This window comes from Nuphar pumila, chromosome 2 (genome assembly GCF_984573655.1).
Source record: "Nuphar pumila chromosome 2, dmNupPumi1.hap1.1, whole genome shotgun sequence".
Classification (NCBI taxonomy): domain Eukaryota; kingdom Viridiplantae; phylum Streptophyta; class Magnoliopsida; order Nymphaeales; family Nymphaeaceae; genus Nuphar; species Nuphar pumila.
In genome coordinates, this window is record NC_143250.1 from 66,027,857 (window position 1) to 66,054,605 (window position 26,749).

Here is a 26,749-nt window from a genome sequence, read left to right on the forward strand (position 1 = left end):
TCGTCATTGTGTATATGGCTGACCCGATCCACTTATATAATGGATCGGGTCCAGATCCAATTAGTGTTTAATGTAAATTAGCATGTTGTTAAGGGGTATTTCTGTACCCTAGTTTTATACTCTTAACTTTTAAATAGAATGAAAGGTGCAGACACGATGGACTGACGACCTTTTTCTGAAATCTCTTTTTTGCTCTCCCTCTCTCTCCCCTCTCTCTCTCTCTCTTTCGTTCGATGACAGGCCTGCACAGGAGGATGAGGGCTCCCTTTTAGCACTTTCGGCACCCCTTGCTCATTCATGAGCGATCCCGTGTGTATGCATATTTTTCATACCATACAACATAATAATATCACATGCTATACGTATTTGTGCACCCATGACACCACATTGGTTCCTTGAATCACAAATCTATTCATCAACATGTGCATACATGCATTCTTATGTCTTACAACATATCAAACATAAGCGTATGCAATGTATCAAATTCGTGCTCTCATAGTACTAAATCGGTTTCTTGAACCATAAGTTCACTCATGAGCATTCACACGTGTAAGCATGTATTTCATGTCTCATAACACATAACCACAACATATATCATCAAGATGTATGCCAGGACATCATATTACATTATCATAACTTCATGCTGCATGTCATATTATCATGTTGTATATCATGTCATCATACAAGCATATTAATAAAGCATGCAATTCATTTTAGCATGTTAAGAAAAAAATTTAGCATATGAATCAACACCTGCTCACAAGTAAAGGTACAACCACATAGTTTCATTAGGCTCACACATTATACTCTAACAAAGTTTGTGTTCATCTGGTCCAACTCTAGAACCCATTCATGACAACTGGTTCACTTTCTAAACCATGACATGTATGCAAACAAGAGTTTCAACTTTGGAACTGCATTAACAAAATTTATAGTCATGACCTGTATACAATGAATTTAGGTCTATGATTTTTACTGTAGGTGCACATATGTGTTGGTTGTCTACAGGCGAAAACCTAGACCCAAACTCATTCCGGATCAGAGAATAATAAATCTCTAACTGAAACCTGTTTTTTGTTTAAATAACAGTCATGAGTGAGGAGAAGAAGAAGAAGAAGAGAGAAGAGGAAAGAATGGAAGGAAAATGGATGAGAAATAGGGGTCAAGGTTTTTGGCCCATTCCCTTTTCTATTCTCATTAGAATGCTACGACAAAATTACCCCTGTATATAAAAAATGTCAACTATGTACATGACAATAAAACATGTGGAAATATGCATAAGGACAAAAATAGACTTAAGACAAAATTTGTATCCCATAATAGTCATGGAACCTGTTTACTTTGTTTTGATGAAACACAGCACCTCTCATTTAACCTTGTCATTGGAGATGCGAGCTGGCCTTAGTGTGAGAAACCGTTGGAAGAAGTTTCCTGCACAGAAAACAAACAAGAGGAAGAAGAATAGAGAAAGCTACTGCACCACAATAGTCGACCCTGTCAAAACTAGGGTGATGTATCCTTTATTGAATATATGTAGGGAACATTACAATTTTACCCCTCTTATTGAGGAGCTGAATAGACAACTTCTACATGTGTATTTGGATCTGGATCTGCATCTTGATCTATTTGAATCCATTATATTCTTAACACGCCCCCTCAAACTGAGCATGGTGAAGAACCTTGGACAGTTTGGGCTTCAACAACCAATGTCGGTTTGCAGTAAGAGCCTTAGTGAAAAGTTCAAGTACCTGGTCCTCTCCTCGAATAAAGAGTGTGTGGATTTCTTTAGCCTCTACCTGTTTCTCTGACAAAATGAGATATTCAACAAGGTTGGAATCACCCTTTTTTAGATCTGCAAACTCTGCTTTTAACTGAAAAACCTTTTGAGTTAAAATTTCCTCATATCACTTGTGAAGAACGTTCCACAACTCTTTTGCAGGAACTTCTAACAGAATATGAAGCAAAACTTCGCGAGAAAAGATAGTCGTAATGAAGGCTACAACAGACTGGTCCTGTTTTTACCAAGAAATAAATTCGGTATTCCAAACCATAGTGGTTGAGACTTTCTCTGAGCTCCCATCCTGTACTATAGCTGTTTAGGAAACAAATTCCAAAGGCACAGTAATCGACCCATCGAGGTGCCCCATAATGAATCATGGCTGCAAAGAAAAGGAATGATTTGTTTCTTCCAGTTAATAAAATTGGAAGAATCGAGTTTCTCAGTAATGCGATGGCTGAGAAAGGATGCATTGATATCAGCCATTGGATTGAAACAGGAAGTAATGAAAGGAACGTAGAAACAAAGAAGAAGAAAGAAGAGCAAGAAGGAAATTTTCAGAGGTAATGAAAAAGACCTGCTGGGTTCCCAATCAAAATCAAACTGTCCCTTTTTTTTTGCAGGAACAACAGAAACACAAGGTTAAGAATCAAAGATACCCAGGGAACAAGTTAGATTGGACTTGACATGATCTAAAAGAAAAGGTCAGGTTGGACATGATCTAGAGAAATCAGTCACGAAATATTAATAAAATTGTTTTAGGGGCTGATGTGATCAAGAGGAAACGATCACGCAACGAATTTGTTTTTTTTTTTAAACTGCCGTGATCAACAAAAGTCGATGACGTGATGGAAGAAGATCATATTTTTTTATCAGATCCGACTCCAAGAAAAGGGTTGATCAGATCCGACTCCAAGAAAAGGGATGTGAATAAATTTAATCCCTTTCTTTTTTTTATTAAACTTTATCAAATCTGATGTGATGCAGTTTTTTTTTTTTGAATCTAGCGATAAAGAGGGATAGGAAGAACGATAGAGGTGAAAGAATGAGATTTTGAAAGGAGTTTTTGTTTGGAACCAATGCTTAATGGAGCTTACCTCTTCGGATCTCTGATACCATGTGAGAAACTGTTGGAAGAAGTTTCCTGTACAGCAAACAAACAAGAGGAAGAAGAATAGAGAAAGCTGCTGCACCACAATAGTCGACCCTGTCAAAACTAGGGTGACATCTCCTTTGCTGTATATATATATATATATATATATAGGGAACATTACAATTTTACCCCTCTTGTTGAGGAGCTGAATACACGACTTCTACATGTGTATTTGGATCTGGATTCATTATATTCTTAACACCCAGTTCCTTCGTTGTATGCCTAGTAAACATTACTATACCTTAATGTTAGAAAGTGACTTTGAATATATTAGGTTCAATAATGAACCCATACACATGCCCATGAAGTGCAAATAAACCCACTCAATGGAACAACACAAGCACATCATGTGCTAATACATAAACCCATAAAAGGGGTAAATATGACTTAAAGTCATAAGTTGAATATTATTGAAGAAAAAGGAAGAAGAGGGTAAAAACCCTATACAATGGAGCAAATGCTCCTCCAAGGAGTAAAGAATACAAAGGGGGAGACCTCTATTTATAACACAAGAGAGGAGCCACATAGGGGGCTCCCAAAGGAGTCGTTGGGAGCCCCCAACGACTCTTTGGGGAGCCTCCCTAGGTGGCGCAAACCACAAAAAATAATAAAAAAAGAAACTAAAAAATAAAAGAAAAATTACATGCATATTCCAATTGGAATATGCGTAAAATGACAAATTACAAGAATACCCTTAAGGGTATTTTAGGAAGAGAAAAAATATGTATTTATATATATATAAATAGAGATACGTATACATATATGTATACGTATCTTTATATATATATATATATAAATATATACTTGTACATTTAAGAATTATATTTCAACATACATATATGTGTATGAGTACACATATTTTAACACCCCCCCTCAATCTTTGCGGGGAAACGAAAAGATTGAAAAAAGGCGCAAGACTCCAAGAGGCTTCCGTAAGGATGCTATTGAAACTTGTAAATGCCTTCTTCCAATTGCCTTCTAATGGTGAACATATGTCTCGATCCATCCGGGGTACTTCCTTTTATCCTATCTCCAAGATCCTGTAGAACAACAACAAAAAAACAAGTAAAACATATCTTTGCACTTTACTCAAATGAAACATTTCTAACAAGATTAATTGAAACCATATCGGATGACACATCCGCAAAACAATGGTGCAAAAATATAACTTATGCATAGAAATTTGAAGCACATGATAGGATAATTATTTTAGCATGAAAAGTAAATTTAGAAAACCAAAGTTTCAAAATCATACATCATGTTAAAGAGTGAGCGAAAGCAAATTATACGGAAATGAATTGCAAGAATGCATAATGCATTCATAAGGTCCAACATTGGACAAACATAACCCCATAATGGGGAATAACACAATGGTCCCCTAAGGGACACCACAGTAAGCCTACGAAGAGGCATAAGTTACATATGCTTTATTGAATGAGAGCCTAAAAGGCCATAAAAAGCATATGCATATACTATCATGAAATGAATTAATACTTAAAGGAATCATTAATAAACATGCTCCAAACATGTAATGAAGTGCCAAACAAGAGAAACGAAGTCTCCAAGCATACTAAAATGAACACAAGAGTTCAAAAGGTTTTAAATCCATTTAGGAGGCAAAATAATGAGTGATATTTGAGTAGAGAACCTTATACATTTAGAAAAATCTCACTCAAATGACAAAAAACTCATTTTTCATATCAAATACAAAAGTGGCAAAAAATATCAATTTGATTTTAAAATATGCATATCAAATATATGATTCACTTGTATCTAAAAGAAAGCGACATATGAATGAAATTTCATAAATTTCAACAATAGTTCATCCATTACAAGCAACTACCTCATTAGTCCTCCAAAAGCCCATAAATCAAGTGTATAAGCTACTAGATCAAGAATAAATATAATGCCATTAAAGGCCAAAGACACACACAAAGGTGTGCCAAAGAACCTCTTGTCTACATGTAATAATACTTGAAATGAGTGCATCAACGACAAGAACAAGAGAATACCCGTCAACATGGACCAAAAGCATCTCTTGTCTACGTAAAAATACACTCAAGACCAAGTATGTTCAGCTACTAGATCAAGAGTATCAAGCCAACCATGGGCTAAAACACAATACATCTCTTGTCTACATAAGATGACACTTGAAATGAGTGAAAGAAGCCAACCATGGGCATACATCTCAGCGACTAGAACAAGGACACAAATGCCAACATAGGCTAAAATCACACACCATGGTGTGAATCAACGTGCCTTGTCTACATATAATAACACTCAAGACAAGTGTGTTTAGCTACTAGACCAAGAAAACAAAAAAGCCAACAAAGGGCTACCAACACACGAAGGTGTAATAAAATTCTTGTCTACATATGATGACACTTAGATAAGGGGCATAAAAGGAGAAGACTTTTGATGCAATAAAACTTGTAATGAAAAACATATAAATAAAACCTTGAAATAATATTCTTCAAAAAGAATACCCATAACAATATCATTTTGGAATAAATACACACACCAAGAACTCTTGTGCACAAAAGCACAAAACATAAATGTGCAAATGCACTTACATGATTCATAAACAATAAAAGGTTGGGCAATAATCCCCAAAACCTTGATTTTAATATACCTTAAAACATTTAAGGTTTCAAACACCATATATCCATCACATTTACATGTAAATGAGAGCATCCATTAGATCAATGGCCAAAAGAGAAAAAATGAGTGACACACTCATAATTAGAGATCATATAACAAATCATTTTAGAGTCCCAAGGTGCCCATAACTCACCTCAACAACCATCTATAATATGGCAAATGAACAATCTAGAATGATATAACACGAGGTGCCCGTAACTCACCTCAACAAACATCTCTAATATAACAATAATAAGGCCAAAACAATGATGCATTAAAAAAACATATGATGGACAAATATAAATGCTACAAAAAGGCAATAAACACTTTAGGAATCATTTTTCAAAGAAAAGGGAACCGATTAAAAATTGAATCAAAGGTCCAATATAATCAATCACAATAATATGCTTTATAACAACAATTTTGCATAAACATGAATTATGCTTAATCTTCAAAAGAAGTCATTTATACAAAAAAGACTTATTATGCAACTAACACAATTATGAAATATTAAGCAACATCATGCGTAAGAACCGATTTGGAATAATCAAAAAGTCAAAAACAAGCCTCAACTATGATAGATATAAAGTGCAATTAAATGCACACCAAATGATAATAGATGCACTTTTATGCAATGCAAGATTTTTAAATGACAATAATCTTGAATGAGCAAATAACAAACTTAGGCCAATATAGGCATTCATAAAGATGGTGAAGTTTGAAAATCTTATGAAATCCACTATTGTAACTTAAAAAATGATGCTCACAACCAATCTCAAAAGATCCACAAAGGGTTACAAGTATTAATGAATCTTTGAAGGATATTATGCAAGGGAAAAGATACAAACAATCTTCTCACAACAACCATGAAATCTTTATAAAAGAGTATATACTCACAAGAAGATCATAAGGACCGAAAAGCTCCTTAAAGAGAGCTCAAAACACACAAAATTCCCAAAGAAGGGGGAAACTCCACTAAAGTGAGAGAAATCCCAACAAAGAAGAATAATAGATTTGTTAAAAAACCTTATGATAAAGTAAGATTGTACTATGGCATAAATCTATAAAATTAAACATTTATTGAGGAAAAATTCAAAAGCTCTTAAGTTTTATCAAAAAACATGACTTAATAGATTATTACCAACTCCTAATGTAATAAGTACGCAACAAACATTAGTGAAGACCATAAATTTTATAATGAGACAAGCTCTTTAAATCAAATTGAAAAATCTTTTAAGAGTATAAAGATGCAAAGAAAATCACCATATTCCATAAGACTATTTTAAAACTTAATTCAACCGGAATTATAAAAAAACTTTCTTAATTAAATGTTGCTCATATAAAAACGACACATTAGGTAAATGAATCAAAACTTATTAAGGAATTTTTCATATATGCCAAGCATTTTTCGAAAAACTACATCTCACAAACATTTTAATCTTAACATACCTTTCTTTAAAGACTTACCATATATAAAAGGTATTCTTATAAACAAAGTTAGGTTTAAAATATAAATTCAAGGCTCCAATGGTCATAAATCTTTACTGACCCATTAAGTTTTGAGCAATCATATATCTAATTTTTCGCCAAACAAGTTATCATTTTCAATTTTTTCAAAGAAAAATATACGAAAAAGTATGTATACGAAAAAGATTCAATAGAGTATCAAGTAACTCAAATTTTTATAAAAAGACATAATGACAAAGAGTACACAAAAAAACATATTAAATTCTTCATACAATACTTAAAGAAATAGAATGCATACCAAATAACTTTAAGAAAGAAAAGAGAGAGAAATAAATACTTCACCATTTTTCTTTAAAAATTTCTTGAATACCACGCTTCCTGATGCACCAAAGAGCAACTCGATCTCAACCTTGCTTTGATACCATGCTAGAAAGTGACTTTGAATATATTAGGTTCAATAATGAACCCATACACATGCCCATGAAGTGCAAATAAACCCACTCAATGGAACAACACAAGCACATCATGTGCTAATACATAAACCCATAAAAGGGGTAAATATGACTTAAAGTCATAAGTTGAATATTATTGAAGAAAAAGGAAGAAGAGGGTAAAAACCCTATACAATGGAGCAAATGCTCCTCCAAGGAGTAAAGAATACAAAGGGGGAGACCCCTATTTATAACACAGGAGAGGAGCCACATAGGGGGCTCCCAAAGGAGTCGTTGGGAGCCCCCAACGGTCACATTTGTGACCATTGGGGGCTCCCCAACGACTCTTTGGGGAGCCTCCCTAGGTGGTGCAAACCACAAAAATAATAAAAAAAGAAACTAAAAAATAAAAGAAAAATTACATGCATATTCCAATTGGAATATGCGTAAAATGACAAATTACAAGAATACCCTTGAGGGTATTTTAGGAAGAGAAAAAATATATATATATATATATAAATAGAGATACGTATACATATATATATATATGTATACGTATCTTTATATATATATATATATAAATATATACTTGTACATTTAAGGATTATATTTCAACATACATATATGTGTATGAGTACACATATTTTAACACTTAATTCCTGGACATGCATATGATTAGCTAGAGGTGTTGACCTTGTGGTCAATATGAGTTATGGTGGCTTTAAATGTTGAATATCTATAGCTCAAGGCTTGAACATGCACATGATTCAACTGGAGCTGGCCTTTTGCTCAATGTGGCTTTTGCTGATCTCTCTAAGGCATGGATTTTTCTAGCTTCTGTAATACCTTCTGCTAATTCATTTAAATTTTTTCCAAATTCTGACAACTTTGTATTTAAACATTAATTTTTTTTGAGATTAAAGTATATTGACATTGTAAGTATATGATGCTTTTTGTAGGAAATAACAAGTTAACATACTTTTTGCTCCTACCAATTTATGAAATTCATAGCAGTGCTTTGCATAATTGTCACTGGCAAGGGTAGTTTTGTGATTTTTTTATTTATAAATGGATCTACGTCTCACTTCTTAACAGTATCTTCTACATTCCAAATGGTGTATATTTCTGTGTGTGTATGCATCATGCTCTTCTCTTGCTGCACTACTTGGCATTAATTAGTTTTCTAAGTTTTGATCTGAAATCTATGGAGGTCCTTGCTGGGTCTTATGTGGTTTTGGATGTTGCCCAAGTGTTGAAAGGCCTTAGACATGGTTTATGTTTTGGCTCTTTTGAATTGACGTTGGTTAATTTTCAGAATCTCTAGGTGCGAGTATGTTGAGCTGAGAAATTTGGTGCTATGTTGTATGAATGAGGTTGTTTCTCTGTTTGAGAAGTTTTTTACATCTTCTTGTAGGTAGCATGGCTTTGATGGATGCAGGTGTTCCATTACGCAAACATGTGGCTGGCGTTTCTGTTGGGCTCTTTAGTGATGTGGAACCTTCTACTGGCATTATTAAAGATTACCGTATATTGACTGATATACTAGTGAGTACCATGATATGATGCTTAATTTTTATCTAATCAGGTCCTTTGTAGAATTATAAACCAATCCAATGTTATCCATTTAAAATTACTGCAGGGCCTTGAAGATCACTTAGGTGACATGGATTTTAAAATTGCTGGTACAAGAAATGGGATAACTGCAGCACAGTTAGATATAAAACCTGCTGGTATTCCTCTCCACATAATATGTGAATCCTTAGAGCCTTCTTTGAGAGCTCGTAGGCTCATCCTTGACCACATGGAGCATGAGATAAATGAGTCACGCAACCAAAAAGATGAAAACTGCCCTCGTTTAGGTTGGATGTTTTGATCTTTTTAAATTCATACTTTGGTGGTAACACTAGCACATTTTGTCTGTCTAAATTATTGTTTTGAGCAATCTTGTATTATGACAGCAACGTTGGAGTACAAGAAGGGATCTCTTTGGTGCCTGATTGGGCGTCATGGTTGTCGATTGAAAAAAATTGAAGAAGAAACAGGTATTCATGCATTCTTCTTTAAAATATAAAATTCTTCTTAAATGCTAGAATACCTATTTCCTTTTGTTCCTTGATGACAACACTTTGTAACAGAAAATATGATGGGTGTGTCAGATTTTCAGATCTCCAATCTTTTACCTGTAGAAGACAGAAAGACAATAGGAAAAGGGGAATACACGAAACAGAGAGGGAACACGCACGCTGGGCATCCTTTCTCATTGAATATATAGGTATTACAAGACATATTAGGGTACAAGTTTACCCTTAACAATAATTAAAAAATTATAACATGTCCACCTACAAGTGACGTCTGGAATATTAAGCATAAATGATTGGATCGGGATCTTAAGGATCCAGTCCAAGATACATACAAATGAAAACTAACGTTATCTTTTCACCCTCCCTCAAGTTGTACGTGGCCTTGTACCATGGACAACTTGCCCTTTTGTATCCAAAACTTGTCCTTCGTTAACCCTTTGGTGAATAAGTTTGCAACTTGATCTTCAGTTCTTACAAATTGAGGTTCAACCTCCTTGTCTTCTACCTTTTGCCTCACAAAATGCTTGTCTATTTCAATATGTTTAGCCCAACTATGATGAATGGGGTTGAAAGACATATTAATCGCACTCTGATTGTCACACAATAAGAGTGTTCGTGAAATATGTTATCCCACTTCAGTCAATATATGTCTTATCCAAGTGGCTTCAGCAGTGGCAGCAACCATTGATCTATATTCGGCTTCTATACTTGATCTTGCAACAACCTTTTGTTTTTTACTGCTCCATGATATTAAGTTCAACCCAATATAAATACAATAACCTGAAATTGACCTTCGTTCATTTGGATCTCCTCCCCAATCAACATCGCTGTAAACAATAATCTCATGTTTGGTCGTTCTTGACAAGCTCAGTTTATACAGAAGACCATCTCCAATCGTCTCTTTTAAATATCGAAGGATCCTTTTAATGGCTTCCATATGCCCTACCCTGGGTTCATGCATAAATTGTGAGACTTGATTGACCAAGAAAACTATGTCAGGTCGAGTAAAAGTGAGATACTGGAGCATGCCAACCAAGCTTTGATATCGTGTAGGATCTTCATATAAATCTTCATCTTTTGAGCTTAACTTCTGGTGAAGGATGCATGGAGTGTTCAGAGGTTTACATTCTTTCATACCTGCCTTTGTTAAGATATCCATGGTGTATTTGTGTTGAGTGAGACTTAGGGCATTTGATTTTCTGTCAACCTGAATTCCAAGAAAATACCGCAGCTCCCCTAAGTCTTTCATCTTAAACCTTTGACTTAGAAGTTGTTTGACCTTTTCAATATGATCTCTAGAGTTCCCAGTAATAACAATATCATCAACATATATGAGCAACAAGGTGATTACATCTCCCTGTCTAAATATAAACAAAGAATGATCTAAGAGTGATCATGAAAAACGGTGCTTCTGTATTGCTACCGAATAACTGTCAAACCAAGAACATGATGCTTGTTTCAATCCATAAATTGCCCTTCTTAACTTACATGCATACCTTTGTTGATCTCCTTCAGCATATCCTGTGGGCTGCTCCATGTAAACTTCCTCCTTTAGATCACCGTGAAGAAAGGCATTTTTAACATCAAGTTGGCTTAGTGCCCATCCATGTTCAACGGCTAGAGAGAGAATAAGCCGAATTGTCCCCATCTTTATAACATGACTAAAAGTTTCATCATAATCTAGTCCTTGTTCTTGGGTGAAGCCTTTGGCCACAAGCCTCGCCTTATATCTTTCAATGGTGCCATCTGACTTGTATTTGATTTTGTATACCCATTTTGACCCAACAACATTTCTATTTGATGGTTTTGGAACAATCTCTCAAGTTCCACACTCATGTAGTGCCTCCATCTCATCATTCATGGCCTCAACCCATCGTCTAGAATGTGTTGCTTAGTGAAAGGTAATGGGTTCATCCTCTTTGTCCAAAGCAGTTAAAAATAATTGGAAATCCATGGAGAAATTCTCGTAACCCATCTCTCAATTGGATGTCGAATTCGATTGGACTTTCTAAGATCAGAATTTTGTGAGGATGCATGACCAAGCATACTGGCCGTTGGCCTGTGTTGTTCTTGTCGAGTATATACAATGTCCTTGTACTTGCCGGGTTGTGGTGAGGCTTCTGCATTTTCCTGGTGACTCAAATTGTCATGTTGTTCAACTCTCTCTGTTACCTGCCTACATTCTGCAGGATAACTGATATCGGCTTCAGTAAATAATTCTGAGCTCAACCATGGATAATAGAATTCAACAACACTCGACGAGGAATCTGTGAAGCCTGAATGAGAATTAAAATTCACCTCATAAAAAACGACGTGTCTGGAGACTTTGATGCGCTTTGTCTTTGGATCATAACACCTGTAACCCTTGTAGTCATCTACATATCCTTCAAATCTACACTTTAGAGTATTATCTTGAAATTTGTGCCTTAATGAGTTGTCAACATGAGCATAACATACACATCCAAACACACGTAGATCATGTAATTGGGATGGACTCCATGTAGAGTAAAATATGGAGATTTATTTTCCAAAATATTCATCGGTAATCTATTTATAATATGAACTGCAGTATGGAAGGCTTCCGTCCATAAATTTATGGGTAAATTACTATCGTGCATCATGCTCATTGTCGTTTCCACAATGTGTCGATGCTTCATCTCAGCAATTCCATTTTGCTAAGGGGTGTGTGGGCAAGACACCTTTCGTCCTATTCTATTTTTCTGGAGAAAACTAATAAAGTCACTAGAAAAAAATTCACCTCTCCCATCGGATTGTAGATACTGAATATTTTTGAAGAATTGGTTCTTGACAAAAGAGTGAAATCTTTGAAACAAGTAGAAAGTTTCTGACTTATGTTTCATAAAAAATATCCACGTATAACGAGAATAGTTATCAATAAAAATGAGATAATATCTAGTACCAAAACAAGAATTGACTGGAGCAGGTCCCCAGACATCCGAACAAACAATTTCAAAAGGCCTTGAAGCTTTTTTATCGACAGTATGAAAAGGGAGCACATGGCTCTTACATAGTTGACAACTAGAACATTTTTGTTTACTCTTTTCAAGACTCAGACTCTTACTAGGAATAAGATTATTAGTGACAAGCTTTTTAACAAAATGATCACCACAGTGACCCAACCGACTGTAATGAAATATGCGGAAAAGAAATGTATGTCCTACAATGGACATTCACACATAGAAATCAAAGAACAAGTCCAAAAGAGGACATACACAAAAGCCAATAATGGCTAGAAAGCATAAAATCTTATAAATGCACAAAAGGGCTTGAAGAAGCCACACCTTACAAAGGGGGAGACCCCACTTATTTATAGGCAAGAGAGGAGTGAGGGAGAGTTAGAGAAAAGCAAGAGAGAGGGACCATTGGGAGTCCCAACAAGGAGTCGTTGGGCTCCCAACGGTCACAATTGTGACCGTTGGGGGCCCAACGACTCTTTGTTGGGGCCCCCAATGGCTGTGCATTAAATGCACAAAAAGAAATAAAAAAAGACAAAAAAGAAAAAGGAAAAAATAGAAAAAGAAAAAGGAAAAAAAAAGAAAGGAAAAAGTCTAAAATGCCCCTATTGGGCGAGATTACAAAACTACCCCTTATCGGGTAGTGAATGAGAACTATATTATATATATATATATATATATAAATATAGGTATTACATATATTTTAACACCCTCCCTCAAGCTTTACGGGGATACAACGGAAAGCTTGTTGAGAAGAAACATGAAACGAGGAGCAGCAAGAGCTTTGGTGAAAAAGTCCGCCAACTGGTACTCGGATGTGACATAGGGCAGTGCTATGGTTCCTTTTAGGTATTCATCTCGAACATAGTGGCAATCCATCTCAATGTGTTTAGTACGCTCGTGGAAGGTGTGGTTGCTTGCAATATAGATAGCACTCTTGTTATCGCAACACATCTTCGAAGGAATTGAGATGACGATGCCCATATCACAGAGGAGACTTCTAAGCCACACAAGCTCCATGGTTGTAGTGGCCATTGCACGATATTCCGCTTCAGTTGAGGACAATGATACTTTATGCTGCTTCTTGCATCTCCAAGAAATCATAGAGTCACCTAGGAAAACACAAAAACCAGTGGTTGAGACTCTATCATTGGGATTTTCTCCCCAATCAGCATCTGTATAAGCAATTAAATCAAGGGATGATGAAGATGAAAGAAAAACTCCCTTAGTTATGGTGTTTTTAATATATCTGACAATTCTTAAGACTGCACTCATGTGCACAGTTGTAGGTGCATGTTGAAACTGACTGACGGAGTGAACTGCATGAGCTATGTCTGGCCGAGTGATGGATAAGTATGTCAGAGACCCAACGAGTTGACGGTAGGGAGTAGGATTCTCAAGAAGTGTCCCATCTTCTAGTCTCAGCTTTGCATTGATAACCTCAGGGGTTTCTGTCTTCTTATCATCCGAAATTCCAGACTTGGCACAGATGTCAGCAGCAAGTTTCATCTGAGAGAGGATGTACCCTCGAGATGAATATGCAACTTCAATACCTAGAAAATATCTTAAGAAACCAAGGTCAGACATGTCAAAATTTTCTTTTAAAATTTTCTTAATATCATGGATTCCTTGCTCATCACTTCCAGTGATGCTCATCACTTCCAGTGATGCTCATCACTTCCAGTGATGCTCATCACTTCCAGTGATGATCATATCATCAACATATAGTAGTAGAATAACTACAGAGGACCCTGCACTTTTCACAAATAACGCAGTGTCAGTATAACATGAACGAAAATTTAAGCTAGTCATTACAGTACTAAATCTGTCATGCCAAGCTTTCAGAGCTTGTTTTAACCCATATAGTGCCTTTTTTAGTTTAAGAATTTTGTTTTCACCAATAGATACTCCTGGTGGAGGATCCATATAGACCTCTTCACTTAGTTCGCCATTAAGAAATGCGTTCTTAACATCCAATTGATAGATAGGCCATTTTTTAACGGATGCAACCGCAATAAGAGTCCTAACACTAGTCATTCTAGCTACGGGAGCAAAGGTTTCTTCATAGTCTATTCCGTACTCTTGAGCATATCCTTTGGCTACCAACCTAGCTTTATAACGTTCTAATGACCCATCACTTTTAGTTTTAATTTTGAAGACCCATCTACATCCAATAGACTTCTTTCCAGTGGGTAATGAGGTTATTTCCCAAGTTTTAGCCTTTTCAAGGGCACTAAGTTCAAGTTTCATGGCTTCAACCCATTGAGGAATGTTTTTGGCTTCATTATAGTGTGACGGTTCATGATAAGAGTGTAATGCAATTAGGCATGCCCTATATTTAGGTGTTAGGGACTCATAGGAAACAAACCTATTAGGAGGATTGGAGATCCGGCTAGATCTCCTTAAAGAGGTTTCTTCTATGTTGGAATTTTGAGAATATTTTTCTAAAGCGCTAATGGGAGTTTCTTGACCACGCCTAGCATAGGTTTGAATGGACCTATTTTCAACATCATTACTTGCATTTTCAACATTACTAAGAGGAGTATCCTCTAAATCATTAGGAACATCCTCTTTGTGAGGAGTCACATCTTCTTGAGAGAGAAGATCAAATAAGAAAGCATATTCGCTTTCATCAATATCTTTATTTTTCTCAAAATCGTTCTCATTTTCTAAAAATGTAACATTTTTGGATACATATAGTTTGTTGCTTTTGGGATCGAAGCACCTAAAACCCTTTTGATTTTCTCCGTATCCTAAGAACACACATTCGATAGCCTTGGGAGATAACTTATCTCTTTTATGTGTAAGGACAAAGCACTTACACCCAAAAATTCTTAACCTATTAAAATCGGGTGTTCTTTCAAAAAGTTTTTCATATGGAGATATATTTTGTAGGGATGAGGATATCATTCTATTTATCAAATAAGTGGAGGTTAAGGCGGCTTCGGCCCAATAGCATTTTGGAATTTCTTTAAAAATAAGAAGAGTCCTAGTGGTTTCCAAGATGTGTCTATGCTTTCTTTCGGCTAGACCGTTTTGTTGGGGAGTCCTAGGACATGACCTTTGATGACAAATTCCATTGGTTTCCAAATATTCTTGAAATTCATTTGATAGATATTCTCCACCGGAGTCGGATCGAAGAATGGAGATATTAGTTGAAAATTGATTTTTGACAATCATATGAAATTTTTTAAAGAAGTTAAAAACTTCGGATTTTAGATTGAGAAAATAGATCCACACATATCGAGTGAAATCATCAATGAAAGTAACATAATATGAGTATCCTCCTTTTGATATGACCGGAGAAGGACCCCAAACATCCGAATGAACTAATTCAAAGGGTCTTTTTGACACAAATGTTCTCTTTGGAAATGAGGTGGATTTCATTTTTCAAAAAATACAACTCTTGCAAACAAAATTTTCTCATTACAAAATTTCTTTCCAAAGGCAAAGGAGTACATTTTTGAGAAGCTTGGATGTCCAAGTCTTTGATGCCAAGTTTCTATATTTTTATCTTGGACATGATTACAAAATGAGTTAGTAGGAAGTTTCAAGTGGGTCATGTAGTAGAGATCTCCCCTCCTATGGCCTTGCCCAATCCGCTTCCCGGACTGGAGATCCTGTATAGAACAATCCTTGGTTGAGAAGGAGATTTCACATCCATGATCACATATTTGGGAGACCGATAAAAGATTTAAATTAAGTTGAGGTACTACTCTTACATTTGGCACAAAAAAATCTTTTGAAAAATCTAAGGTTCCAAAACTTTTAACTTGTAAAGAGGTACCATCGGCGGTGGAAACAAAGGAATTTTTGGAGTTGCTACATACATTGGATAGTCCATTTTCAATAGGGGTCATATGAAAAGATGCTCTAGAGTCAAGGATCCAAGAAGGCGTACCTGGAGGAGAAGAAGCGGCAATGGCGGCTCCCGAAGTTGATGGCGACTTGAGTAGAATTTGTAGTGCTTCGGATAGTTGAGCAAGGGAGAAGGACTCTTTCCCTTTCATTGTCTCCTCCTTCTTTTGTGGGATTTCTTCAATAATAGCAACTTTACCTTTTGGAGGTTCATTTATCTTTGGACAATTAGGTCTTATATGACCCGGTTCTTGACAATGATGGCAAATGGCTTTCCTATAATTGCCATTATAGTTATTTTGCCTCCCAAAGTGTGGAGGCTTATATGCTTTCATATGATTGCCGGGTTTAGACACGGCAAGAACTTCATCTCCTCCTTTAATCATGCCAAGACGTGTTTCTTCTTGGCATATTTCGGCTATGGCATCTTCCAATGGAAGTGGTTTGGATCTATGAAGGAGGGAGGACCTAACTTGTTCATATTCGGGCCTAAGCCCATGTAAAAATTGGAAAAAGTGTTCTTTCTCCATTTGTTCTCTCCTCATTTCAACATCTTCACTTGATACCCATTTAGGTTCAAGAAGGGATAGCTCATCCCACAAAGGGCCAAGAGTGCTATAGTAATCTCTTACACTCATTTCACCTTGCTTAATGGTACGAATTTTTTCTTGGATGAAGAATTGACGAGCAAGGTCTTTTTGGGTATACATACCTTTCATAAAGAACCATGCTTCATTTGCTAGGCGGAATTTAGCAATGTTGGCGCAAATCTTTAACTCCACGTTGTTCATGAACCATGCAAGAATTTTTGCATGCTTACTTTCCCAATCTTCTACCTTGGATTGGTGATCTTCAATAGCTTTCATGCGAGCATTTCCTTCTAGAGCTTTTTCTTGATCACCATCAATTTTCGTAAGTTGAAGTTGAGGTTCCCTAATGGTGCCCATAACGTATCCCCAAAGCTTTTTACCTTTGAGGTTGTTCTCCATGGCGGCGGCCCACATCATGTAGTTAGTACCATTGAGCTTGAAGGAGAGATCAATCTTTTGTTCTCCTTCCATTATATAATCAAGAATGGAGGACAAACAAAGAGAGATAAAACAAGACAACTAGCAATATGAATCAAGAGCACAACCAAGGCTCTGATACCATGTAATGAAATATGCGGAAAAGAAATGTATGTCCTACAATGGACATTCACACATAGAAATCAAAGAACAAGTCCAAAAGAGGACATACACAAAAACCAATAATGGCTAGAAAGCATAAAATTTTATAAATGCACAAAAGGGCTTGAAGAAGCCACACCTTACAAAGGGGGAGACCCCACTTATTTATAGGCAAGAGAGGAGTGAGGGAGAGTTAGAGAAAAGCAAGAGAGAGGAACCATTGGGAGTCCCAACAAGGAGTCGTTGGGCTCCCAACGGTCACAATTGTGACCGTTGGGGGCCCAACGACTCTTTGTTGGGGCCCCCAATGGCTGTGCATTAAATGCACAAAAAGAAATAAAAAAAGACAAAAAAGAAAAAGGAAAAAATAGAAAAAGAAAAAGGAAAAAAAAGAAGAAAAGGAAAAAGTCTAAAATGCCCCTATTGGGCGAGATTACAAAACTACCCCTTATCGGGTAGTGAATGAGAACTATATTATATATATATATATATATATATATATAAATATAGGTATTACATATATTTTAACACCGACAATGCCATAGATCTGGCTTATTACAATCTGAGATACTGAAAAGAAAATCAGATGAGACAAGGGAAGACACAGACGGAGGCTTCAAGGCATTACTGATTGGCTGACGACATGCAGGAGAATCCTCTTGAAAAACGTACATGTTACCCTGTCGCTTGCCTTCAACGAATGTTTTCTTCGAATGAAGATACTTCACATGAACAAAAGGAGTGAATTCAACAGAGACATGATTATCATCAACAAGCTTGGAAACAAAAACAATGTTCTTTTTAATATTTGGGGCATGAAGAACACTGGAAAGTTTGAGAACGGACTTGGACATAGAGATAACCGAATTTCCAACATGAGAAATAGAGTGATGGGATCCATCCCCAGTGACTATACAGTTTCTGCCAGAATAAGAAATAGGATTGAGAAGCTTACCTGTGTCTCCAGTAACATGGGGTTGTTGCTCCAGAATCAATGTAAAGACCATGAAAAAAAAAATCGTGTCCGACTCGCGTCAGACACGTGTCAGACGCGAGTCAGGGTCTGACCCCTGTGTCGGGCCCGGATCCGGGCTGGACCCGAGCTCGAGCCGACCCGCGCCCCAGGTTCTCGAACTCTCGAGAACCTGCGTCTTTTAAAAAGACGCAGGCGTCTCGGGCGAGGGGCAAACCCCCTCGCCCCTTCTCTCTCTTCTGCGTCGCCCCCATCACGCTCCCGCCGGCGATCGGAGACGCCGGCGAGCGTTTCCGACCGGCGATCCTCCCTGCGGCCTCCCGACGGTGCGAGCACTCCCCTCTTCGCCTCCCCTTTGAGTTCCGGCGACCCAGTGGCCTTCGAGCGCCGACGACCTTCGACAGTCGGCAGCCTCAGCATCCCCCTTGTTCTGCTCCCTGCGTCGGCCACCAACGACCTTTTAGCTCCGGCAGAACCCCCCTTTTCGTTCCCTGTGTCGTGGGAGCCGCCGCCGACCCCCCCCCGAGCGCCGGTATCCTGCAAGCACGGCCATCACCTCTTCGCCTCTCACCCTTCGAGCGAGGGTTCGTCGCCATCGGTCACCCCTCTGCTATTCCTCCCTGCAGTCGCCGAGTGCCGGCGACTCGCCGCCGGTCGCCGCTCGTCCCCTCCTTGTCTGGCCATCGGTGGTGCCAGGGACCCCGTGTGCCGGCGACAGCCTTTTCGACTTCGGCAACACCACTACCCTCCGTTCGGTGACCTCAGTCGACGCCAGCCTCCGACGGCCCCGTTTGCTGCGATTTTTCGGAGGTATAACCCTCCCCTTTGTTCTCCTTTGTGCTGGGTGGATCGACAGGGGGGCTGAGCCCCCTGTCGTCACCACTTGTTGGCAGGGGGTTAAAACCCCCCCTGCCTCCCTGTTTGCTGATGGTCGACAGGGGGTTGAGCCCCCTGTCGTTGACCCTTCTTGGCAGGGGGTTCCGCCCCCTGTCACTCTTTCTTTGTTCTCGGTAGGGGGCGAGCCCCCCTGCACTCCTATCGTTTTCTGGTAGGGGGGGGGGGGGGAGCTCCCCCTGCCCTCCGTTGCTTCTCGGTAGGGGGATCGGCCCCCTGCCTCTTTTGCTTTGTCGGCAGGGGGCTCCGCTTCCCCCTGCCATCCTTGTTGTGCTGGTAGGGGGTTCCGTCCCCCTGCCATTTGTTTTGTTGACAGGGGGTCCCTCTCCCCCTGTTCCTTTTTGTGTTTGCCTGCAGGGGGCGAGGCCCCCTGCATTTGTTTTCTGGCAGGGGCCGAGCCCCCTTGCTCCCTTGTTGTTTCTGGTAGGGGGAGAGGCTCCTCCCCTGCCTTCTGTTTTTCCTCAGCAGGGGTTGAAGCCCCCTGCTCTCCTGTTGTTTCCCCTGCAGGGGGCGGAGTCCCCCCTGCACCCTCTGTTGCTCTTCGGCAGGGGGTTCTGTCCCCCTGCCTCCTGCATCATGCCAGCAGGGGGCGAAGCCCCCCTGCTTCCCTGTGTGCATCTTTGTTCTCTGGCAAGGGCTTTGCCCCCTTGCCTTGTTCTTGTTGCCGGCAGGGGGGCTGCGCCCCTGTCTCGTGTTCTGACAGGGGGTGTCCCCCCCCCTGCCTTGTTGTGGCAGGGAGCTTCTGCTCCCTCCCCTGCCTTTCTTTGTGCTGGCAGACAGGGAGCTCCTTCTCCCTGCCTCTGCAGCTTTTGCCAAGCAGGGCTGATACCCCTGCCTCTGGCACCCTTGTCTGCAGGATGCAGAGTTTCTGCATCTGCCTCCTGCAGGCAAGGAGGCCTTGCTGCCTTGTGTTGCTTGTTTATTTAGGCATATACTAATGTTCTAAGATCTCCAGGTTGAACGGTGGATCCAGCTCGCCCTCTGTGGCTCGAGCTCTTCTTTGCCTACGCTGCATGCGTACGAGGACCCGCAACCCCTTAAGGTAGGGGATTCTTGCGTGAAAGGACAATGAACTGATAAATGCTAAAATAAGAAAGATAACTAAAAGAGGATGATATATGTATACGTATAATATATATACGTATGTCTTTACCTTCAAGGACGCGGTTTCGCGATCCTTGTCCTCTTTACTTTCTTGTACTTTCCTTTCTGTCGCCGCCGCGCTATATGTGCCTAGGCTTTTCATTCCATGTCTTTTAACTCAAGGACGCGGTTTCGCGATCCTTGTCCTCCCTACTTTCTCGCACTTTACTTTCCTGCTGCCCTGCGCTTTGCGTCTTGGCATTTACTTGCTTATGTTTGCCTTGTTCTCCAGGATGCCTGGTCCTTCTTTACGTTCTTGCACTTTACTTCTTGTATTTACTTGTTGCCCTGCGCTTTATGCGCCATGGCTTTGCTTCTGCTTTACTCTTCGTATTTTACTTTCCTGTGCTGTCGTGCTTGCTCTTGCACTTACCTTTTGTATGTATTCGTCTTTACCTTGTTGCTGCGTTTCGTGCATATGCCTTGTTCGTGCATGTATCCTATCTTTGTCGCACGCTCCTTTTCCTACTTGCGTTTATTGATCTATCGAGGTGCAACCCCATGCCTCGTGAGTCGTCCCTTACACTCGCGTGGTCAGTATAGGATCTCTTACCTCACGAGTTGCTTACGGGTTTGCCTGCTTGTGCGTTACGATGATCGAGGTATGATCTCATACCTCGTGTGGAGCTTTAGCGTTCTACCCTCGCGGTGCGGCTTCGCCCACCGAGTCTTGTCCCTCGTTTTGCCTTTGTATTAGTATGTACATGAGTTTGCCTCTTGTCAGCTTACGCTCCCTGCGTGCAGCTTCGAATGTATAGTGTATATCGTTTCACTTGGCTTACAAGCCACGACACGCACTTATGCACTTCAGTTCTCAAAAGACATCGCCTTAGGCGCGATCCTATTTTCAGGAATGTATAGCTTGTAAAGTGATAGCGGCCAGATCTCCCAAATCGGTGCATTCGGGATAGGTGTGTTACAACCTTAGTTCACCTATTCGATTTGACTCAGATAGCCTGGTTTAGAAGCCTGTGCACGAGTAGGGGCGGGAATCCTGGCGAGGTACTTGCGCCATCGCTAGATCGGCGCTACCTCACCTTTGATGCGAGACCTAGTTTCTAGGCTTTCTGGTTCAACCATGATTGTGGTGCCTTCCTTCGTGAAAGTATTGTTGGATCTCTTACGAAGGATCCATGTCCCTCCTCTTGTAGTTGTACCCTTAGGCACATACGATATGTTTGGGCTACGAGAGCAGAACGAGAGGTCTACAGTAACCTCTAAGCGTGTATTGACACATTAAGCTAATCCTGTTATGTTGCTTTCGCCTAATAGGCAGGTTGCTCGCAATTGTCTAAAGGACCCGAGCACGATCAGTTGGAACTGGAATGAGTTCACTGCGGGTTTCTATAAAGTAGAAGCTTTGGGATTTCCTGCGAGAGGTCCATACCCCTCTTATCGTGGTTGTACTTTTGAACAGGTACGTTGCGTACTACGATGAGTAGGATGAGAGGCCTATGTCTGCCTCGAACATGCAATGGCATGTGTTTGAGATCACAAGAGTGATGTTTCTACCCTCACTGAGGATTGACCCCCTTTTCATCGTGATTGTATATGTGAATAGTTACGATGCGTACTGCTGTGAGTAAGATGTGAATTTGTACTTGTCTCGAACGCGCAATGGCGCGTATAACTCACCTAAATAATAATCATGCGCCTTCACAGGCAAGATGCTCGATTGGGTTGAAAGACCAGAGCATGAGAATGGGACGGCGGTTAAGAAACCCCCCGTCGTGCTCATTCGGAACGGTTCATCAAGAGAGAGGATGGATGGTACAAAACTCCGATGGACAGTCATATATGGCAATCTCGGGCAAAGATCCGACCTTCCCCAGTCATCGGAGGTTAGGGGAAATCCTTTGGGCCACTTCTGCAGAAGTACGGATGCGCATCCATTGGGCCTTTGTTTGCCTTTGGGGATTTACTCTCTTGGTCACAGACCGTCCCCTTAGGAAGCGGACTCAGTCAGTCATTCGGGGTATAATAAAATACATAGCATAATGGACCCCCGAATCGATCTCGGCTGTTTCTACGTTTTGCCTTGTGCGTACCCACAACGGCCTGCTCAATAATGAGACAAGATATAACTTATGCACATGATCTTGAGATATGCATATTGTGACGTGCATTGCTTGCTTGCTTGTTAGCTCGGTAGTTAGGTATGCTACTCGTTGAGCTAGGTACGCCTGTCGAGGCGTTACCCTTGTTGGTTAAACTGCTTACGCAGTTCTGTGCTTGGTGATAACTAGCTTCTCATACTAGTTGATTGCTTATCCTGTGTAGCTTACAAATTGTTTGTGATGCAATAGCTTGTGCCTCACGATTAATGTAGCTGCTGGCCGATAGGCTGAACCATATAATGGTACTTGTATGTATTACGAGTGTTGTTATGAATACCTGCCTTATGAAATTGCTTTGCTTGGCTGGTGGATAGAGTTAGTTACTCTTCACCTATTATATTTGTGAGATTGCTATAGTTGTCTGTTCAGCACTCTAATCCTTCCTGCCCTTTTACGTAGCTGTCTGCTTTACTAGAGCTTTGCTTACTCCACAACACATTTGGTTAGATCTGCTAGTCTTGCTTGTTTTTCCTTGGGCTAGCGTTTATCTTATTTATTGCAGCTTCTGCTCTTTCTTGTCCTATTCACCCCTACTAGTCTGTTGTGTGACTGACCCATTTTCATGGGCAGGTGGTGAACAGGTTGAGACAGCTTGCGATGGCATGATGATGCGATGCACTCAAGGCAATGCCCTTTCCTGATGTTGCGCTCCTGGGGATACTTTTGATAGATGCGGTATAAGGTTTCTTTGAAAGCATCTCTTTTGATTATAACTCTGCATTTCTAAAACTGTATTACCAAAATGTGGTTCTTCTTTTCATTTCAATAAAATATATATTTAAACTGCAAATCGGTTTGTAAGGGGGAATCTGCTTTTGGTTGTAATGTGCCCAAGGTCTAGGGACTTGTTGTTTTGAACCTGATCTTCCGCTGAACTTCTGTTTTAAACTCTGATAAATGATCGATTTCAAAGCTTTCAACCTCTTTCATAAAAGGTTTCAAGTCCACGATTTTGGGGCGTTACAATCAACATACCATGTTCCCTACTTATTCTGCTTTAAATTCAACGCTGCTAGAGCTGACATGAGCAATTCTTTTAATTCTCCATTTGGTTCTGTGCAATCTTCCCCTACCTCAGGGGGTTGCAAGCTTGTTGGCGTCTGCGAGTGTAGCCGATTGACGACTTGGGTCGCGGAGCGCGAGCGGGATCCGTCGTACGAGCTGCAAAAGCGACAATCAACATGCTATCTCAGTCTGAAAGGTAGAGAGGACAGGGACGTTGCCGCTGTCCCGACGTGAAGAAAACAGAGGCAGGGGCATCGTGCCCTTGTGCACTTGCTATAGTGCAAGAAGTAGGGGCAGGCTGCGAGCCCCTGCTGACCTGCTGTCACCAAATTACGAGGAGGCAGGGGGTCCACCCCTGCCTGATGAAGGCAACGAGGGAGGTCGAGGCTTCGCCCTGCCTGCCAGAAGAACAAAGAGGCAGGGGGCCAAGCCCCTACCCGTTAGCACAAAAGGGGGAGGCAGGAGGCTTGGCCCCTGCTTGCCGAATACGTAAACCAGCAGGGGGCAAAGCCTCTGCCTGACGCTCGAGAAGAGGGAGCAGGGAGGGGGCTTGGCCCCTCCCCTGAACAACGGGGGTGCAGGGAGGTGGCAGGGGCTCGACCCCTGCCCACCCAATCGAGAAAAAGAGAGGGAGACAGGCGAGGAGGGGTGCTCGGCACCACCCTCCTGGTAGACCCAGATAGAGAGGCAAGGGGGGAGTCCTGCCGACGAGAGGCGACGACAGGGGGCTCTGCCCCCTGTCAATCGACCCAAAGAGAGAGGCAGGGGGGAGTCTCCCTGCCAACGAGAGGCGACGACAGGGGCTCAGCCCCCCTGTCGGTCGACCCCGAAAGGAAGGCAAGGGGGGTAACCCCCTGCCGACGAGATGCGACGACAGGGGCTCCGCCCCCCTGTCGGTCGACCCAAGGAGAGAGGCAGGGGGAGTCCCCCTACCGACGACAGGGGGCTCAGCCCCCTGTCGGTCGATCCCAATTGAAAGGCAGGGGGTAACCCCCTGCCGATGAGAGGTGACAACAGGGGGCTCCCCCCCCCCCCCTGTCGGTCGACCCCCTTATGGAGAAGAAGAAGAGTAAGAGGAAGAAAAAGAAAAGAAGAGGGGAGGTGGATGTGTACCTGGGGGTCGCCAGAGAGGAGCTCGGCGGCAGCGTTGGCAGACAAGCGCGAGAGAGAGGGCATCAGGCGAGAGTGAGAACGAGAGAGTGACAGAGGGGGAGAGGGTTTCGTTTCGAAACTCCTCCCCTCCTCGCTTCACTTTATAAGCAAGAGGGAGGCGGTCGGGGGGAGAGAGTGCAGAGACTGAGAGACGCGAGTGGGGGAAGGAGGTTTCGAGAACCTCCCCCCTTCGCCGCTGCATGCTTTTAAAAGCACGCAGCCGACTCATCACCCGGGTCAGATCTGGGTCCGGATCCAAACGATTTTTTTTCCTAGGTTTTACATTCACGATGGACGAGTGCTATGAATGAAGAAATAACAACCCTTCATGAGTGCAATACATGGGAAATAGTTCCTCGACCAGCAAATAAAAACGTGGTAGACTGTTGTTGGGTGTACAAAATTAAACATAAATCCGATGGTAGCATCGAGCGCTTTAAATCCAGGTTAGTAGCTAAAGGATATACTCAGGATCATGGACTCGATTTTGATGAAACCTTTAGTCCAGTTATTCGCATGGGAACGATTCATATTGTTTTGTCTCTCGCCATATCTAATGGATGAGATTTATTCCAGTTAGATATTAAAAATGCATTCCTCGATGGTGATTTTTGTGAAGTATATATGGAGCATCCACCTGGCTATCCTAGGGGAGATGCTCAAAACATTGTTCTCTGACTGAAAAAGGCCATATATGGCTTAAAACAGGCTTCACGGGCATGGTTTGATACATTCAACAATGTTCGTTCTCTTGGTTTTCGGTGCAACCATTATGGTTACTCCTTGTTTGTGCATCATGACAAATCTGCGATCACAATCGGCTTGGGTTATGTGGATGATAGTCATCATAGGCAGCAGTCATGCAAAGATTAGTCAGCTGAAATCCATTCTTCATAGTAGATTTCACATGAAAGATTTGTGCCTCTTTGGTTCTTCATGGGTGTGCAGGTGGATCAACAATCAGACCGTCTTATTCTTTTACAACAAAAGTATGCTAGAGAATACTACATCATAGTGGAATGCTAGCATGCAAACCTGTACTCACTCCCATGGCTATTCCAACTCAGTTGGGTAATAGTTTTTCGGATGATGTTGATTTTCCCGAACCTGAAAAATATTGAAGCATTGTTGGTGTCTTACAGTAGCTGACCTTCACATGTCCGGATTTGACTTTTCCAGTGAATCAAGTTTCTCAATTTATGCATAAACCTCAGATGCGTCATATGGAAGCGATGAAGAGGATTCTTACATATATATATAGGGCACTCTTTTAGATGGCCTCACATGTCTCCAACATTCTTCGGTGAGCCCTCATGTCTCCATTAAGGTTCTAGCCTATTTTGATGCATATTGGGTCCATGATCCTCTCACAAGGTGTTCGGTGACTGGTTTTGGTGTTTATTTGGGAACACACTTGGTCTCTTGGGCTAGTCGAAAACAGAAAATTGTTGCCCACTCAATTACAAGGCGAAATATCAGGCTATATCTGTTGTTACTAGGGAAGTTTCATGGGTTAAACAAGTATTGTTTAGCTTGCATCATCATATATTAAGCTCTTTGCTCTATTGTGATAATAGAAGTGCAGTAGCTATCTCTACTAATCAAGTTCACCATGGTAAGATGAAACATGTAGAGATTGATCAACATTTTGTTCGAGAAAAGGTTGAAGCCAACGAAATTCAGCCAGTCTTTATTCAAGGAGAGTACCAGGTGGTTGATCTTTTCACAAGGCTCCGAATCTGAAATCCAAACTGTCAATGGTCGTCGACCACGCTCAGTTTGAGGGGGTGTTAGAATATAGACGAGTTTTGGATCATTATCAAGACCCAATATGCATTATGTAAAAACGTGTGAGAAAGGGGCATTATTGTTACTGTAACAACCACATATATATATCTAAAGACGGCACCCAGT

At 40.6% G+C, this 26,749-nt stretch overlaps 1 protein-coding gene across 1 annotated transcript in view; it reads left to right on the forward strand.

Annotated features, from left to right (window-relative positions):
- Nucleotides 1-26,749, forward strand: part of LOC149845622 (polyribonucleotide nucleotidyltransferase 2, mitochondrial-like) — a 235,798-nt gene that overhangs the window by 130,286 nt on the left and 78,763 nt on the right. The window contains exons 12-14 of the mRNA XM_089997684.1: nt 8,883-9,013; nt 9,108-9,327; nt 9,427-9,510. Of these exons, the coding sequence (XP_089853810.1) occupies nt 8,883-9,013; nt 9,108-9,327; nt 9,427-9,510 (435 nt within the window). The remainder of the gene's footprint in view (nt 1-8,882; nt 9,014-9,107; nt 9,328-9,426; nt 9,511-26,749) is intronic.